The 20,140-nt window shown below is 43.5% G+C and overlaps 1 protein-coding gene across 1 annotated transcript; it reads right to left on the bottom strand.

The window, feature by feature from the left end:
* Positions 1-251: 251 nt before the first annotated feature.
* LOC139159377 (killer cell lectin-like receptor subfamily B member 1B allele B) lies at positions 252-16,086 on the bottom strand. The gene is made up of 6 exons (XM_070736696.1): positions 16,005-16,086; positions 11,716-11,817; positions 5,980-6,129; positions 4,941-5,095; positions 2,402-2,514; positions 252-390 (listed from the first exon to the last, which is right to left on the bottom strand). The coding sequence occupies exons 1-6, from the start codon at positions 16,084-16,086 to the stop codon at positions 252-254; spliced, it is 741 nt and encodes a 246-aa protein (XP_070592797.1).
* Positions 16,087-20,140: the final 4,054 nt, after the last annotated feature.

Genomic DNA, 20,140 nt, shown 5'->3' on the forward strand with positions numbered 1-20,140 from the left:
TGCCGCCAGGCCTGGGGTTATTCGAACTTCCCCCTGACCAATGAATGTTTCCTAAAATGAGTATTGTAGGAATTGTTAATTGAAGTTTTAAAATTAGAATTTTTAAATGATTGTTTATGTTATTAATTGGATTGTTTTTCTACTGTTTTATTATGCGCTGTGAGTCGCCTCGAGTCCTCGGAGAGGGGAGGCATACAAATCCAATTAAAATAAATAAATAAAATAAATCGGGTCCAAAACTGCATTTTAGCTCAAGCCAAAGGAGTGTTTATATCCAAAGCTTCTAGCTGGCAAACCCACATGGAGAGAGTCAAGCAGGTTTCAGCAACAATCCTTGGCCCAGTCAGCATCCCGCAGCTGTTTCCTAAAAGGGGCCCCAATTCTTGCAGCCTGAAGAATAAAAGAGAAAATCATGGTTTTTAGAAAGAGCAGTCTATCTTCCTGCCGTCTCCCCCTTCCCTTCCTCCCCCCCCCTTTGTTTCTTGGCTGGATTTTTCTATTCCCCATAATCAGCCTTCCAAACAGGGTGAAATTCAGCAGGTTCGGACAGGTTAAGGGGCGTGCATAAGTGCACCAGTGTACCTTCCGTCCCCTGTCCAATTGTCTCTCCTTATCTCATTTATCTTTTCTTCCTTTCAAATATGTTCACCTATACTTTTATATCTTTTCTTCTATTCTTTTCTTTACTTATATTATTACATATCTTTCTCTTCAATGTATACTATGTATTGGACAAAATAAATAAATAAAAATAAAAATAAATAAAGGCTTGATAGAACGTGTTGTGATTCAGCCTGAGGCTCCTCAGGGACCGGCTGCGTCTCTGCTGGATCCATGCCCGGAGGAGGAGGACAGTGACCAGGAGGGGGGGACCAGACAGACGGGGGAGAGGAAAGTCAGGAAGAGGATGAGGGAGAGCAGCCTGAGAGCCCCCGGGGGGGCCTCTCCCCAGCCAGTAGCCTGGACTCACTGGATGAGGACGCACAGGCCATAATAGACATGAGACAGCGACGTGCTGCTCAGAGACGGGGCCAATTAGAAAGATATTTGCACCAATGAATTGGCAACAGCTGGGTTTGGGTGTGGTTCCCCTCAGCAGGGTTTTAAAAGGCAGACCAGCCCTTACAGCCTTGTGGAGCGTTATCGAATGGACAGAACGGTATGGGAGGCGATGATTATACACAGTTTGGAGAACCATTAAATTGCACCACTGGCTGGCCTCCCACATCCCACTCTCTCCTTCTTTCCTCCTTGGGCTCATGCACACATAGCAAACATGACAAGGAGGCTAGAAGCAGCCAGATTGAATGCTAGAAAACTTGGCTGAATTTTTCTGTCAGTTCTATGGGTGCGGCTTGGTGGGCATGATTTAGTGGGGTGCCGCCACCCCACCTTGCCATGAGTGATGTCAGGTTGGCCACGCCCACTCAGTCACATAATTCCACCATCAAGTCACCCCCACAGAAACTGTAGGGGGAAAATTGGATGTCAGCCCTGCTTCCAATATTTATATGTTGATCGGACACAATATACAGTACATCTTTTATTTGTCCAGAAACACTGATAAAGGATTTTTTGAAAGATTAGAAACCTTATATGAACTTTTTGTTGAAAGAGGACTGAATTGATTTACACATTTGGGGACTAAAAAGAATTGAAAGAGAAGAGGAATGGAATTATGGAGAGGTGGGGGAGGAGAAGGGAAAAGAATAAAAAGGTAATTGCACAATAGTGCTTTGTCACTTGACCTTCCCCAAGATCCAAGATGCCTTATCTGATAACCGGTCTAGGCACACTATAACAGTGATGGCGAACCTCTTTTTCCTCGGGTGCCAAAAGAGTGTGTGTGAGTGCCCAAACACATAATTCAATGCCTGGGGAGGTTGAAAATAGCTTCACCAAGCCCCTGGAGGCCCTTTGGAGGCTGGAAATGGCCTCTTTCCCAACTTCTGGTGGGCCCAGTAGGCTCGTGTTTTGCCCTCCCCAGGCTCCAAAGGTTTCCCTGGAGCCGGGGGAGGGTAAAAACATCCTCCCCCATCCTCCCGGAGGTTCTCTGGAAGCCAAAAATGCCCTCCCAGAGCCTCTGGGCAAGCCAAAAATCAGCTGGCCAGCATACACATGCACATTGGAGCTGAGCTAGGGCAAAAGCTTGCATGCCAGCAGATATGGCTCCACGTGCCACCTGTGGCACCCATGCCATAGGTTTGCCATCACTGCTCTATAACTTAAGTAGGAAACAATAAAGTCACTTGTTTTAGTTATTTACAAGTATCATTTGCATGTGCTGTTGAATTGATTATTTCTGATTCTATTCACTTTTACTCAGAACTAGACTTTATGTTGTGTAGTGGATGGAATAGTCCATTGCAGGATTTCAATAAGTCTAGAAAGAAATACTCACAGTTTTTCATTCAATGGGGAATCGTCAACCCACATCCACTTTCTTGCTGAAAACATTCCTATCAACCCAATCCATAGTGACTGTGTTTCATCAGAAATACTCTGGATAAAAGTCTGTTTTAAAAAAGCACTTGATTAGAGGTGGCTGAATAGCGAGGTCTTGATTTTACTGTCTGTCATTCAGCAGATGCTGAATAAAATTATGTTTCAGGCAGGGGTGGGGTCCTACCGGTGCGTTAGGGAGTGCCGTTCTGGTAGCAGCCCACAGATTGCGCAATTTGCATGCGACCACTCTGGTGCTGTGTCTTCGCTGCTCCATTGGGCGGCACCATCTTTTTTTCCAATTTTTTGGCCCTTTTTTTTGCTTCCTGCACATGTGCAGAAGCAAAATCTTGTGGGGGGGGGGTTCATGCATGAGAGATTTTGCCAATTTTTTGCTTCCGCGCATACAAGAAAATCACCAAAATTGCACATGAGCATCTCTTCACAAAATTTCAGTGATTTTTTTGCTTCCTGCGCATACGTGGAGGCAATATTGTGTAAGAAGGCACGCGAGAGCACCCCAGTTGCCAGCATGCATGCATAGTGCACCGGTATGCCAGTAAGAGGAACCCATCCCTGGTTTCACGCACTATATCTGAAGCTATTTATAAATGTATAGTGGTTGCGTAAGTATATCAATACCATATATTATTATTATTGTTGTTGTTGTTATTACTATTGTAACAATTGTTATATGCTGTTATATGCTGTTTTTATCATTGTTCTTAGCCGCTCTGAGTCCACAGAGAGGGGCGGCATACAAATCAAGTAAGTAAGTAAGTAAGTAAGTAAGTAAGTAAGTAAGTAAGTAAGTAAGTAAGTAAGTAAGTAAGTAAGTAAGTAAGTAAGTAAGTAAGTAAATAATAAATAAATAAATATTATTATTATTATTTAAATTTATATGCCGCCCCTCTCCAAAGTCTCAGGGCAGCTTACAACATATAAAAGCAGTATACATCGAGATAATAATTAAAGTTAAAATTAAGAATTGCATTTAAAAAGGAAACTGAAAGGCCTATTAACATGCACACATCCCATTCAAACAAACCTACTATACATTCATTGGCCAGGAGGTAGAATCTAATGACCCCAAGCTTGGCGGCATAAATGAGTCTTTAGACTCTTACAGAAGGTGGGGAAGGGTGGGGGCAACACAAATCCCTGGGGGAAGTTGATTCCAGAGGGCTGGGGCTCCCACAGAGAAGGCTCTTCTTCCCCTAGGTCCCGCCTAGTGACATTGTCTAATTGACGGGACCTGGAGAAGGCCAGCTCTGTGGGACCTAACCGGTCACTGGGATTCATGTGGCAGGAGGCGGTCCCGCAAGTAATCTGGTCCCATGCCATGTAGGGCTTTATAGGTCATAACCAACACTTTGAATTGAGTCTGGAAACCGATTAGCAATCCAGTGCTGGATTTAATGACAACTTTTCCCTCCAACTTCTTCCTAGCATATTCCCACAAGTCCAGAATCTGCTTTGTTCCTTATCAGACAGGAAGGAGCTATTGAATGATTGTTTACTTTTCAAAGGGATATGCACTCAGAACACAAAGGGTGGAGTTTCTATCATACAGTTACAGTTCCATCTTGTTTTATGTTTTTTAACATATTTTATTTACTTATTTATTTATTTACTTATTTACTTATTTATTTACTTACTTACTTACTTACTTACTTACTTACTTACTTACTTACTTACTTACTTACTTACTTACTTACTTACTTACTTACTTATTTATTTTGTATGCCGCCCCTCTCCGTAGACTCGGGGCGGCTCACAGCAGTGATAGAAACAATGTACAATAAAAATCTAATAATACCAAGTTAAAAACTCATAATTTAAAAAACATGCACACAACACACCATACATACATTATATAGGCTTGGGGAAGATATTTCAATTTTCCCATGCCTGACGGCAGAGGTGGGTTTTGAGAAGTTTACGAAAGGCAAGGAGGGTGGGGGGAATTTTGATCTCTGGGGGGAGTTGGTTCCAGAGGGCCTGGGCCACCACAGAGAAGGCTCTTCCCCTGGGTCCCGCCAAATGACATTGTTTAGTCGATGGGACCCGGAGAAGGCCAACTCTGTGGGACCTAACTGGTCGCTGGGATTCATGCGGCAGAAGGCAGTCCCGGAGATATTCTGGTCCGATGCCACGAAGGGCTTTATAGGTCATAACCAACACTTTGAATTGTGACCGGAAACTGATCGGCAACCAATGCAGACTGCGGAGTTTTGTTGAAACATGGGCATATTTGGGAAAGCCCATGATTGCTCTCGCAGCTGCATTCTGCACGATCTGAAGTTTCCAAATACTTCCTCCTCTCCCTCCCTCCCTCCCATGGCAACCTGACCTGACTTTGAGATAGCATCTGCTTAATCAACACATATAATTGCTATTCTATCTAGAAAGCAGGGAATTGTGGGGCTTGTGGCTCAGCTCTCTTTTCATCTATCTTCATTGCTCCTTTGACCTCCCCAACCAAAACCTTGACCTACCATTTCTTCTGGTTCCTTCAGCACCAGCATTTGAGCCCCTCTGGCTCTGCAGTCTTCCTGGCTTTTGTGCCAGGTCCCTGGTTCTTTGGAAATCCAGTAGCATTTGCCATCATGATAAGACCAGTTTTCAGGACACGAGTGACATCTGAATCTTTCTGAAGGCCAAACAAAAATGGTTTGTAAGTGGAAAATGGTTCTTGAGAAGAGGCAAAAAAATCTTGAACACCCAGCTCTTATCTAGAAAAGTTGACATCCAATTTTTCCCCTACAGTTTCTGTGGGGGTGACTTGGTGGTGGAATCATGTGACTGAGTGGGTGTGGCCAACCTGTCATCACTCATGGCAAGGTGGGGTGGTGGCACCCCACTAAATCATGCCCACCAAGCCACACCCATAGAACTGACAGAAAAGTTCAGCCAAGTTTTCTAGCATTCAAACCACTGTGTTTTAATTTGCCTTATTTTTCTTTCTCTTTAAAGTGTATTGTTAATAATTGGTTATCATGGAGGAAATAGGAGGGGAGGCATTGCACTGTCCCTGCAATTGGTTGTAAAGGTGAAGCCACCTGAATTTTATTCATGTGACCACAGAGCAGGGGTGAAATGCTACCAGTTCCACACGGTTCGGGCTTACTGGTAGCGGTAGTTGCTGGTGGTTCAGAGAACCGGTAGCAACGACAGCATAAGGCTCTGCACATCCATCTGGATGTCATAATTTTCTTTTTTTTTACCTTCTGTGCATGCACAAAGCCTTCTGAGCATGCGCCGAGGGTGAAAAAGTATGTGCGACTGTTACATTCCCAGACTAAAGTACATAGGCTTCAGTCAGGCCAGTTCAATCTTTTTGAATAACCCTGTACAGTATATATATCCCTCAATATCCCAAAGCTCGTATTCCCATCATGTGTAGAAAGACAAGTGATGGTTACATCTCAGATCCTCCCAACATCTGCTGAAGATGGAATTTTTTCAAAATTTAAGAGATCGCAGATGGGTCATATTCTCCATCCTTATCTCACAGGGAGAGAATATTGGAATTACCTGTTGAGTTAACCGGGACTTGTTTACATAGAAATGTTGGCAACTGAGAGACAACGTTCTCCAAAGTGGGCTTAATTTCTGTGTCATTGCTTGTCTCCTGAGAGTCAACAGATTTGTCAAAAGCCTCCTTGTATTGTCTTCTGTGAAAAGCTTGAAATTCAAACAGGAAATAAATAAATTGAGGAAAGGAAGATATAATTATTGTTATTGTTGTTGTTGTTGTTGTTGTTGTTATTATTATTATTATTATTATTATTATCATCATCATCATCATCATCTCTTCTTCCTAAGCAATCCTCCATTCTCTCTTATTAACCATCTGGTTATGATTTAATTCAGAACATTTTGTTTTTCTGAAGAGTAGGATGAAGCATTTTAAAATACATAAATAATAGAGACAATGTTCTCCAATCTGGTCTTAATTTCTGTGTCATTGCTGGTCTCCTGAGAGTCAACAGATTTGTCAAAAGCCTCCTTGTATTGTCTTCTGTGAAAAGCTTGAAATTCAAACAGGAAATAAATAAATTGAGGAAAGGAAGATATTATTATTATTATTATTATTATTATTATTATTATTATTATTATTATCATTATTATTTAATTCAGAACATTTTGGTTTTGAAGAGTAGGATGAAACATTTTAAAATACATAAATAATAGGATAAAAAAGAGGTAACACTATTACGTCCAGGCTTATGTTAGGAAGAAGAAACAAACACAAGCATGATTGAGATTTAATAATATGATTTGAAAGCACAGGTGATATCAAATTCCAAGTGGTAACTGCTAAGATTCATAATCCCTTCCCTTTTTTGTGTGAATCAATCACATGGTTTCAGCCACCATCTTGGGTTTCAGACACACACATACGCACACACACACGGCAGGAGGTGTTATCTGTCTACCATATTACCATTACACAAATGTGTGTAGTTACTTTGTGGTATATGCTTGATCTAGTGGTTAAGGCAGGGGTCCCCAAACTTTTTACACAGGGGGCCAGTTCACTGTCCCTCAGACTGTTGGAGGGCCGGACTATAAAAAAAAACTATGAACAAATCCCTATGCACACTGCACATACCTTGTTTTAACGTAAAAAAACAAAATGGGAATGTACTATTTGGGGGGGGGGAGAGAAGTCTCAAATTCATACATGTTTATGTTTTGTTTTTAATTTTCTTCTGTTAACATCTGATTGGCTATACAAGGTTTTCTTGGTTTATAGAAAAATGTATAAAAATATTTATAGAAAAATATATAAAGAAAGAAGGAAGCACTTTGGCATAATGGTTAATAAGTTAGAAATATAATTGGTGTTGTACTTTTTGAAGGAACATTAAGGAGGGAACTTAATTAAAAGAAAAGTATGTACCTGGATGACAACATTAGAAAACAAACTTTTGCAACTGTTTTGATGATTGATATTAGTTACTGACAAAATACCGCATTTTATTCAGGGAAAATTAGATGGTACATTGTATTGTTTGAGCTGAGCTTCCTTTGGCTTCCTTCGAGGCGGCAGTTGAGCTTTGCAGCTGTGCCTCAAAGGAAGCCAAAGGAAGCTCAGCTCGGGGGGGGGGTCTGAAGCAGCCGCCGCCGCCTACTCCGCCCCGCACTTCGGCCACGCCGGGGCCAAGTAAGCCAAGGCTAGGCCTGTCGTCCCCGGCTCCAAGTGTGGGGCCTGGGTGGCGGGCAAGCATCGGGACAGCCTTGCCGTTGCCTGGCCGGGGAACAGCTCCCCTCCCTGTGATCCAGGACGGCGTGGCCGTTAACAAGTTAGTGGGTCATGATGGCTTGTTTACTGCCCCATCCAGACGCTCTTGCAGGGCTTCCAGGCTCCCCGCAGGCAGCGAAGAAGCAAAAAAGCAGCACTCTCCCGCTCTCTCCCTCTCTTTCTTGCGTTATTTCTCTCTCTCACTCCCTTTCTATGTCTCCCTCTTTCTCTCTCTCCCTCCCTCTCCGCAGCAGACACCCCCCCCAACGCCAAAAGTGCCCAAGCACACGCAAACCTCACCGGTGCAAAAACCCCCAAAAAACAAAAAAGCGGCACTGGAGGGACCAAGACGGTCTGCAGCTGAGCGTCTGGAGGAGGAGGAGGCGGAAAGCCAGGGGGCAGGGAGGAAAGCAGTTGGCCAATTTCTTTCTCGCCTTTAGGGAGAGGAACTGTTGCTGCTCTGCCATAGGGTGCTTTCCTCCCTGCCCCCTGGCTTTCCTCTTCCTTGCCGTCGCCAGACGCTCAGCAGCAGAGTGGAGGGGAGACTTGGGAACTTAGTATATAGATGGTAAAATCTCGTACGCTGCCGCGGGCTGGGTAAATGGCCTCAGCGGGCCGCATCCGGCCTGCGGGCCGTAGTTTGGGGACTGCTGGGTTAAGTCCCACTTAAGTATGAAATCCGGCTAGCTGATTTTAGACCAATCGCTCTCCTCAGCCCAATCTCCCTCACAGGGTTCTTATTGTGATGAAAATAGGAGGTGGAAGTACAGTGGTACCTCAAGATACTAACCCCTCGTCTTACGAACAACTCGTGATACGAACCCGGGGTTCAGAAAAAATTTGCCTCTTCTTACGAACTTTTTTCGAGTTACGAACCGGCGTTCGGAGACTGCTGGGAAGCTGCGCGGCTGTTTTAAAAGGTGACAGCCGGGCGGCGGGGCTTCCCAGAAGCCTCCCGAACGCTGGTTCGTAACTCGAACAAAGTTCGTAAGAAGAGGCAAAATTTTGCTGAACCCCGGGTTCGGTTCAGGAGGTTGCTGGGAAGCCCCCCAGGCCGGCTGCGACCTTTTAAAACACCCGCGCCGCTTCGCAGCTGTCTCCCGAAGCCGAACACGGAAGTTCGGCTTTAGCGTTCGGCTTCAGGAGACAGCTGCGAAGCGGCGCGGGTGTTTTAAAAGGTCGCAGCCGGCCTGGGGGGCTTGCCAGTACCCCCCCGAACCCCGAACTTTTGCCGAACTTCCGGGTTCGGGGTTCGGGAGGTTGCTGGGAAGCCCCCCAGGCCGGCTGCGACCTTTTAAAAGAGCCGCGCCGCTTCCCATCTGTCTCCTGAAGCCGAACGCTAAAGCCGAACTTCCGCGTTTGGCTTCAGGAGAGAGCTGCAAAGCAGCGCGGGTGTTTTAAAAGGTCGCAGCCGGCCTGGGGGGCTTCCCAGCACCCCCCCGAACCCAGAACCCAGGTTCGGGGGGGTGCTGGCAAGCCCCCCAGGCCGGCTGTCACCTTTTAAAACAGCCGCACGGCTTCCCAGCAGTCGCCGAAAGCCGTTTTTTTGCGGGGGTTTTTTTGGTTGCACGGATTAATTGACTTTACATTGTTTCCTATGGGAAACAATGTTTCGTCTTACGAACCTTTCGTCTTACGAACCTCCTCCTTGCACCAATTAAGTTCGTATCATGAGGTATTACTGTATTTGGCATGTTCACTGCCTTGAGTTATGTTAGAAATACAGTGGTACCTCGGTTCTCGACCATAATCTGTTCCAAAAGTTTGGTCGAGAACCGATTTGGTCGAGAACCGAAACAAAAAGAAATAAACTGCAGCCGTTTAGGCAACGCACGAGCGATCCGCCCTCCCTCTTTATTCCTGACTCCCGAAGAGGCAGACAGGCATCTGCAAATACAATTTACATACCTTTGTGACTGCATTGTGATGGCATATGGGAATGGATGTTATTCTTTTGAAGGGGATTCCCCTTCCATAGAAACAGGGGGTAACTTCCCTTCGGGTGTTTTTTCTGTTTTTTTGTCTTTTTTGCTCAGGAGAATCTGGCTCTGCAGTTGCCTGTCTCTTTTCATTATGGAAGAACTTGTCAATTGTTATTTGTTTTTGTCTTGTTAATAAATTTTTTCTGAAAGTGGACATAACACTATCATTAAAAATGTTCACTGCTCTATTTGCTAGGACTTTATCAGGGTGATGTTTTTCAGCAAAATTTGCTATTTCTGCCCATTTAGCACACATTTCATGAATTAAGCCACTTGAAACATTTTCTCTTCTCTCCTCCTCCTCAGAAGATATTTCTTCAACCATATCCTTCTGCTGCTGTTGTTGTAGGTGCATCAATTCCTCTGTGGTTAAGTCAGCAGCATGCCTTCCACAAGTTCATTAACATCCTCTTGTTGAATATCAAGCCCCATGCTCTTTCCCACGGTCACAATATCATCAATCACAGCAACATCCTCATCAATGACAGGAGCTGGGTCAGGTTCCAAATCCTCAGTGTTCTTTCTGGTACACATTCTGACCAAAGTTTTCGCCATGCCGAATTCAATGTGCGATGAGTGACATTACTCCAAGCAGTGTCAATTGAATTCACACAATTCAGGATGTTGAAGTGTTCTTTCCAAAATTCCCTCAGAGTTAGCTGTGTGTCATTTGTCACTTCAAAGCACTTCCGGAAGAGTGCCTTTGTGTACAGTTTCTTAAAATTACATATGACCTGTTGGTCCATGGGTTGAAGAATAGGCGTTGTATTCGGGGGCAAAAATTTCACCTCGATGAAGCTATAGTCATCAGCTAGGTCTTCCTCTAAAGCGGGGGTGGGGTTGGGTGAGCAGGGGCATTGTCCATCACCAAAAGGCATTTCAAAGGCATTTTTTTCCCTGTTAGGTATTCTTTCACTCGAGGGGCAAAAACTTCACGCACCCACTCTGTGAAGAATTGTTGGGTAACCCAAGCTTTTGTGTTTGACCGCCACATCACACCCAATTTACTTTTCATTACATTGTGCCTTTTAAAGGGCCAGGGGTTGTCGGAATGATAAACAAGCAAGGGTTTAACCTTGCAATCACAATTTGCATTTGCACAAAACAAAAGAGTGAGCCTGTCTTTCATAGGCTTGTGCCCTGGCAGTGATTTTTCCTCTTTTGTTATGTATGTATTGGCTGGCATTTTTTTCCAAAATAATCCAGTTTCATCACAGTTGAACACTTGCTCAGGAGCAAACCCTTCTGCACTTACATAATCTCTAAATTCTTTGACAAACTCCGGTTTGAACTAGCCGCCTCCCCATCCCTAGCTACATGATGTATGCCACTTCGCTTTCAAAATTTCTCAAAGCAACCCCTGCTGGCTTTAAAGGTAAAAGCACCTTCACTACTTGTACCAGGACTTTGTTTCTCAAGATCATCGTGTATTTGTAGCGCTTTCTCACAAATACAAGCTTCACCTGCTAACTCTTTTTCTTTAATGTATATAAGGAGCAGCTTCTCCATTTCCTCCATTACCTGAGGCCTTTGCTTGCTTAACAATGTAACACCTTTTGCAACATCAGCAGCCTTTAAAGCTTCTTTGTTCTTCAGGAATGTTGAGATAGTTGATTTTGGCACTCCCTCCGAGCACGCTCCCTCCGAGCACGCCCCCTCCGAGCACGCCCCCTCCGAGCACGCTCCCTCCGAGCACGCCCCCTCCGAGCACGCCCCCTCCGAGCACGCCCCCTCCGAGCACGCCTCCTCCGAGCACACCCCCTCCGAGCACACCCCCTCCGAGCACAGCTTGACTTCTAACTCAAATAAATAAATAGATAAATAGATAGATAGATAGATAGATAGATAGATAGATAGATAGATAGATAGATAGATGATAGATGGATGGATGGATGGATGGATGGATGGATGGATGGATGAATGAATGAATGAATGAATGAATGAATGAATAAATAAATAAATGTAAGCTTCCTTATTTTAGATACATTTCAAAATATTCAGAGGTTCAGGGCAGAAGGTGTTGAATTTATAGCGACTCACCACAGATACGCAGTGCTATCACAGCTCCTACTAACAGGCTGATCACAACACATCCAGCCCCAGTAATGATCCAACGATAACAATGGTATCTCAGCGGACGATCTACAAAACAACCCAAGGATAATGTTACATTCCTGAAACAAAATAAATAAGGACAGTAGCTAGTATACTAAAATGCAAAATGAAAATGTTCCTTTATGGATGAGTAGTAGTGTTGGGCGAACCCAATGAAGTTCGGGTTTGGGTTCGGCACACGAATTTTTTTTAAAAGTCCGGTTTCGGCACTCCAACCCGAACCCCAACTTTTGCCGAACTTTTGAGTTCGGCGCTCGGGAAAGCGCCAGGAAGCCCCGCTGCCCAGCTGTCACCTTCCTGAATAGTCGGGGTGCTTCCCGGCGCTCTCCCGAACCCGAACTTTTGCCAAACTTCCGGGTTTGGCGTTCGAGAGACCGCTAAGAAGCGCCCTGTCTGTTTCTGAAGGTGACAGCTGGGCGGCGGCGCTTCCCAGAACAGCCGGGGAGCTGTCGGCTGGTCGGGAGGCGCAAAAGGAGGTGGGGAATCCCACGAGGGAATTCCAGGGGCAGAGCTTTGATGTCACTGAGACGTTTTTTCCTGGAGTCCCCGTTTCAGCTGGCCAGGAAGGATGTCTCAGTGACGTCAAAGCTCCGCCCCTGGAATCTCCTCGTGGGATTCCCCACCTCCTTTTTCGCTTCCCGACTGGCCGACAGCTCTCCGGCTGTTTTGTAAGGTGACAGCTGGGCGGTGGCACTTCCTGGTACTCTCCTGAAGCCAGGTTCAGTTCTCCCAACACTAATGAGTAGTCGCTTAATTCCAATTTGCATATTTGGAAATTTACCCTTCACTTGGGCCCAAATACCTTATTCAATGATAAAAAAATTCCCTCTCCTCAGCCATACCCAATGACATTTTGATTTGTGAAATTGGGACCTAATTGCTTCACTGGCTTTCAAAGTTTTCTCAAAAGACACCTTACAAAATAATACTATAGAGGGATATAGCATTGCTTCCAACTGTACGGATTCAGCTCCAGTGATCTTAGAAGCCGATGTCTTAGAAGAACTTGAACGATTAAAGATAAATAAGGCAATGGGTCCAGATGGCATCCACCCCAGAGTTCTTAAAGAACTCAGATCTGTCATTGCTACCCCTCTGACTGATTTGTTTAACCAATCCTTGTTAACAGGAGATGTTCCTGAGGATTGGAGAATGGCAAGTGTTGTGCCTATCCATAAGAAGGGCAGTAGAGAAGAAGCTGGTAACTACAGGCCAGTTAGCTTGACATCAGTTGTCGTTAAAATGATGGAGACTCTACTGAAAAAGAGGATAAATCAGCACCTAAAAAACAATAACTTATTGGACCCAAATCAGCATGGCTTTACTGAAGGCAAATCATGTCAGACTAATCTCATTGATTTCTTTGACTATGTCACAAAGGTGTTGGATGAAGGTGGTGCCGTGGATATTGCCTACCTGGACTTCAGCAAAGCCTTTGATACGGTTCCACATAAAGAGCTGATAGATAAATTAGTGAAGATTGGACTTAATCCCTGGATAGTTCAATGGATTTGCAGCTGGCTGAAGCATAGACACCAGAGGGTTGTTGTGAATGGCAAGTATTCTGAGCAGAGTCAGGTTACAAGCGGTGTGCCACAAGGGTCTGTTCTGGGTCCTATTCTTTTTAATATGTTTGTGAGTGACATAGGGGAAGGTCTGGTAGGGAAGGTTTGCCTATTTGCCGATGACTCTAAAGTGTGCAATAGGGTTGATATTCCTGGAGGCGTCGGCAATATGGTAAATGATTTAGCTTTACTAGATAAATGGTCAAAGCAATGGAAACTGCAGTTTAATGTTTCCAAATGTAAAATAATGCACTTGGGGAAAAGGAATCCTCAATCTGACTATTGTATTGGCAGTTCTGTGTTAGCAAAAACTTCAGAAGAGAAGGATTTAGGCGTAGTGATTTCTGACAGTCTCAAAATGGGTGAACAGTGCAGTCAGGCAGTAGGGAAAGCAAGTAGGATGCTTGGCTGCATAGCTAGAGGTATAACAAGCAGGAAGAGGGAGATTATGATCCCGCTATATAGAATGCTGGTGAGACCACATTTGGAATACTGTGTTCAGTTCTGGAGACCTCACCTACAAAAAGATATTGACAAAATTGAACGGGTCCAAAGACGGGCTACAAGAATGGTGGAAGGTCTTAAGTATAAAACGTATCAGGAAAGACTTAATGAACTCAATCTGTATAGTCTGGAGGACAGAAGGAAAAGGGGGGACATGATCGAAACATTTAAATATATTAAAGGGTTAAATAAGGTCCAGGAGGGAAGTGTTTTTAATAGGAAAGTGAACACAAGAACAAGGGGACACAATCTGAGGTTAGTTGGGGGAAAGATCAAAAGCAACATGAGAAAATATTATTTTACTGAAAGAGTAGTAGATCCTTGAAACAAACTTCCAGCAGACGTGGTAGATAAATCCACAGTAACTGAATTTAAACATGCCTGGGATAAACATATATCCATCCTAAGATAAAATACAGAAAATAGTATAAGGGCAGACTAGATGGACCATGGGGTCTTTTTCTGCCGTCAGACTTCTATGTTTCTATGTTTCTAAATTAAAAGCTGAGATAGGCAAACATCACATTTGCATTTCTTTCAACAATATAACCACGACAGTGGTGGGTTGCTGCTGGTGCAATAGGCAACTGCGCACCAGTAGCAGCCGCCATATTGCACAATTTTCATGTGACCTCTCCAGTGCCAGTCCTTTGGGCACTGCTATCTTTTTTCTTTAATGTTTGGTATTTTTTTCTTTCCTGTGCATGTACAGAAGCAAAATCTCACGAGACGTGCGTGAGATTTTGCCTATTTATTTATTTTTGCTTCCATGAATGTGTGGAAGTAAAAAATTGCTGAAATCTTATGCATGCATCACCTCCCAAGATTTTGGTGTGTTTTTGCTTCCTGCACATGTGCGGAAGCAAAATCACGCTGGAGACTCACATGCGCAGTGCATCAGTAGCAGCAGGTAAGAACAATCAAGGCCTGAGCCATGATTAATAATAATATTTTAATAATAATAAAATAATTATATTATAATAATATTAATAATTATAACTATAATTATTATTATACCTATTATAATATGATAATAATAATAATAATTATTATTATTTCATCATCATCATCATTATTATTATTATTAATTAGATTTGTATGCCACCCCTCTCTGGAGACTCAGAACGGCTCACAACAATCACAACAATATACAAATCCAATATTTAAAAAGAAACAAAACATTTTGAAAACCCATCCTTAAGAACCATTCAATACAATCATACTATTCGTAAAACTATATGTGCTCAGGAGTATCTCAGTTACCCCATGCCTGGCGACAAAGGTGGGTCTTGAGTAAGTTGCGAAAGGCAAGGAGGGTGGGGGCCGTTCTGATCTCTGTGAAGAGTTGATTCCAGAGGGCAGTGGCCGCCACAGAGAAGGGTCTTTTCCTGGGGCCCGCCAGATGACATTGCTTAGTCGACGGGACCCGGAGAAGGCCAACTCTGTGGGGCCTTATCGGTCGCTGGGATTTGTGCGGCAGAAGGCAGTTCCAAAGGTATTCTGGTCCAATGTCATGTAGGTCATTACCAACACTTTGAATTGTGACCGGAAACTGATCAGAAGCCAGTGCAGGCCACGGAGTGTTGATGAAACGTGGGCAAATCTAGGAAGTCCCACGATCGCTCTCGCGGCCGCATTCTGCATGATCTGAAGTTTCTGAACACTCTTCAAAGGTAGATTGCTAGCAAATTGAAGCTAGTCATATTAGTGGAAGACTGCCAGTCTGTTTCCTTTGTGGAAGTCCATAAAGTATTAGATACTCTATAAATTATCAGAACAAAGAATGGGCAAATGTTCTGAACTAGAAAAGCAGGTCATATTTATATACTTGTTTTGGATGTCTTCCAAAACAAGTCTTCCAGGAGGGCAGATAGTGATTGGTCTAAAATTAGCCATTCAGCCTCATAGCTGGGAGGATCAGAGTCCAGCACCTCTCAGTCCATTTAGCCTAACATTCTTTGCAAATACTTCCCTCCTTGCAGCAATCAAAAATATTTAGCAGATGTGGCAATCAAACCCATAGACAAACAAATAGCAGAAGTAAGAATGTAGAAAGCGTATTGTTACCTACAGACACAACCTCCCACATATGATTAGAAATCTTATGAAGTCATAGTTCTTAATCTAAATAAAATGTTATTTTACCTGGTTGCAGAGCCACAGAGATCGGGCTTTGCTGTTTTCTGGCTTGTATGTTAAGCGCCAAGTAGCCTTCCTCATCCTCCATTTGACAAGATGTTCCTCAGAGTGCCCTTTGAAGAATGTGTGGGGTGTGTCTTTTGTGTGTGTGTATATACGCGTTTCTGAGCTTGTAGTTCTGTGGGAGAATGAGCAGAACTGGCCACTTATGATAGAGAAGCGATAGAAGGAGTGAGGCCTCTGATTTGACCATCTCTCAGCACCTCTGCTCTGCTCTTGAGGGCTCAATGGTGCCAATGGATTTGTTTCCAAAAAAGGCTGTAGAGAAAGGTCACAGGCCAGCTCTGGTTCACTTAGCCATTCACTTGGGGGTTTTTTCTCCCTGTGAGAAAACAGCCAATAAATATTGCCATCAACTGACTACAAAAATGTTCAGGCCTTGCCACTAATGCCCAAGCTTATCTTTCAGAAGAATGCAAGGTGAAAGGTGGAATTGTTAAAGGCTGGTTCTAAAGAAAAAGAAGTGTTTGTCAAGCCAATAGATTCTTCTAATGATGCAGATAATCATTTAATAATGCTTAAATAGAATAGCAGCATAGAAACATAGAAGATTGACGGCAGAAAAAGACCTCATGGTCCACCTAGTCTGCCCTTATACTATTTTCTGTACTTTATCTTAGGATGGATATATGTTTATCCCAGGCATGTTTAAATTCAGTTACTGTGGATTTACCAACCACGTCTGCTGGAAGTTTGTTCCAAGGATCTACTAATCTTTCAGTAAAATAATATTTTCTCATGTTGCTTTTGATCTTTCCCCCAACTAACTTCAGATTGTGTCCCCTTGTTCTTGTGCTCACTTTCCTATTAAAAACACTTCCCTCCTGAACCTTATTTAACCCTTTAACATATTTAAATGTTTCGATCATGTCCCCCCTTTTCCTTCTGCCCTCCAGACTATACAGATTGAGTTCATTAAGTCTTTCCTGATACGTTTTATGCTTAAGACCTTCCACCATTCTTGTAGCCCGTCTTTGGACCCGTTCAATTTTGTCAATATCTTTTTGTAGGTGAGGTCTCTAGAACTGAACACAGTATTCCAAATGTGGTCTCATCTGCACTCTATACAGTGGGATCATAATCTCCCTCTTCCTGCTTGTTATACCTCTAGCTATGCAGTCAAGCATCCTACTTGCTTTCCCTACCGCCTGACTGCACTGTTCACCCATTTTGAGACTGTCAGAAATCACTACTTGATAAAATCTCAAGTCTTAGCTAAATCATCTAATTTGGTGTCATGTGCAGATTTATTAGTATTCCTTCCTCCTTTTCATCAGACTATTACTAAATCATGAAAGAATGTAAGGGCCTTGTAGCTCCTCACCGAAGACTCCTGCTTGGGTGTGGAATAAACAATTTGAGAATAGTTTCTAAATCAGTTTTTAAACCAGGTCTGAACATGTCCACTAAAGTGCCCTGATCCGTGATCTCTGTTGCCTAACTCTCAGCTTTCCACTTCTTATGTTTGTCCTTTTTGTTTTACAGGTTTTTAGATCCTCCTGCTATCTTCTACTTTTTCCTTCTATGAAAAAAAGTACAGTAGTTAATTGCAGCTTTAAAAAAATAGTAGCACTAGGGAACATGCTTTTTTTTTTGCCGCAGGGAGTGTTTTTGCACCAAAAAACTAACAGCTGAAGTATGAATCACATCATGACTAGCAGCTTAAACAATAATGTTTTGGCTTTCCATGTGTTAACTTTTTATGAGAATGCACTTTACAGTTTATCTTTCTATAAAATGCTACATTGTATTGAAAGGCTCCCTTTTGCTGTCTTAGAAACATAGAAACATACGGAAGGCAGAAAAAGACCTCATGGTCCATCTAGTCTGCCCTTATACTATTTTCTGTATTTTATCTTAGGATGGATATATGTTTATCCCAAGCATGTTTAAATTCAGTTACTGTGGATTTACCAACCACTTCTGCTGGAAGTTTGTTCCAAGGATCTACTACTCTTTCAGTAAAATAATATTTTCTCAGGGTGCTTTTGTCTTCAGTGGCTTTTAAGGTAACTTTGATAAAGCTATAATTAGCTTTATGCAGATAGTCCTTGACTTACGACAATTGCACGGCCCGCGGACTTACTGCCGGCAGAAAGTTGCGCTGGAGCAGGATAACACGGCTCCGACACTTCCGCAGTCGGAGGGTGTGGCGGTCTCACTGTCAACATGACACTGCCACTCCTGGCCACGTGCCAATGCACGTGGCCTCTTGGGAGCCATGGGTGGCCTGGGCGCACCCTATAAAAGGGGCTGCATCACGGGACCGCCACTTTTTCACCTCCGGCCATCCAAAGCGAACCCCTGCCTGCCCTCCTCTATCTTACTGTCTGCTCAAATGGGGTCACCTCTGGGGCCGAATAGGAATTTTTTGTGGTCTCACTCACGGGTAGTGACCGGTTTTTTGCCTATTCCAGATTGACATTAAGGAAGGACTGGTTAGGGGGTGAGGTGCTACTTTAGTCATAATTTGATTGATTTGGCTATCCCTCTGGTCAGTGGGGTTGGCAGGTTAGGGGCGGAAATGGGAAGTTGTAGCAACTGCACATTCTCCTTTTGGGCATCTTTTCAAAGATGATGGGCCGCCTCTTGCCAGGAACTATAGGTCTGCACAATCTGGGTGAGTAGAGAGGGGATGCCTATGGGAATCACCTAATCCAATTTCCCGAAGGGGATTGGATGGTGAGCTCCTCCCATATGCTTTTAAGGGCGTGGCTCGGATCCAGGTGAAAGTGGCTACCATCATCTGGCAAGGAGTTATGCCCCATAGTTGCCAAGGAAGGTTTTTACATAATAATAATAATAATAATAATAATAATAATAATAATAATAATAATAATAATAATAATAACCGAGCTGCAACGACTCTGGCATAAGCCAGTGAAAGTGGTCCCAGTGGTACTTGGCACACTGGGCGCAGTGCCGAAGGATCTCAGTGGACATTTGAAAACCATCGGAATTGACAAAATCTCCATCTGTCAATTGCAAAAGGCTGCTTTACTGGGATCGGCAAACATAATTTGCCACTACATCACACAGTCCTAGGTGCTTGGGAAGCACCAGACTGGTGATGAAATACGAAATCCAGCATAGTGATCACGTTTGCTGAGTTGTATTGACATAATAATAATAATAATAATAATAATAATAATAATAATAATAATAATAATAATTTATTAAATTTGTATGCCACCCCTCTCCGCAGACCCCCCCCCCCACTGCGCAAGCACCGGAGCCGTGCTATCCATTAATTTCTACCCCATTAGTTTGACTGGCCTCTGCAGGTCCTTTTGTTTATTTGTTTACAACAATTAAAGTTGTATTAATTTAAATAAAGTGACCCAAGTTAAATTCCAGCTTTTGTCTCTGCATCTTATTCCGCATCCAGCACAACAACAACTTGAACAATGGCGCTATCTAACAAAATGAAATTCAGTGGTGAAAAAATGAAGGTTCTACATTTAGGCAAGAAAAACAAAACACACAGGTACAGTATACAGTATGTGGGATATTGTTCAACAGTAGTAACTGTGAGAGGTATCTGGGAGTCCTAGTGCACAACCATTTAAATATGAGCCAGCAGTGTGCAGCAGCTGCCAAAAAACCCAACACAGTTCTAGGCTGCATTAACAGAGGGATAGAATCAAGATCACGTGAAGTGTTAATATCACTTTATAAGGTCTTGGTCAGGCCACACTTGGAATACTGCATTCAGTTTTGGTCGCCATGATGCAAAAAGGATGTTGAGACTCTAGACAAAGTGCAGAGAAGAGCCTCTCCGAGTCTTCGGAGAATATGAAGAACGGTTGCAGGAACTGGGCATGGCTAGTTTAATGAAAAGAAGGACCAGGGGAGACATGGTAGCAGTATTCCAATATCTCACGGGTTGCCACAAAGAAGAAGGAGTCAACCTATTCTCCAAAGCACCTGAGGGCAGGACAAGATTCACATTAGAGAAACATCTTTCAGCTGTGGCGAGGGGGGCGTTTGCCCAGGTTCGCCTTGTGCACCAGTTGCGACCCTACTTGGACCAGGAGTCACTGCTCACAGTCACTCATGCACTCATCGCCTCGAAACTCGAC

This window comes from Erythrolamprus reginae, chromosome 2, assembly GCF_031021105.1.
Source record: "Erythrolamprus reginae isolate rEryReg1 chromosome 2, rEryReg1.hap1, whole genome shotgun sequence".
In the NCBI taxonomy this organism is placed as follows: Eukaryota; Metazoa; Chordata; class Lepidosauria; order Squamata; family Dipsadidae; genus Erythrolamprus; species Erythrolamprus reginae.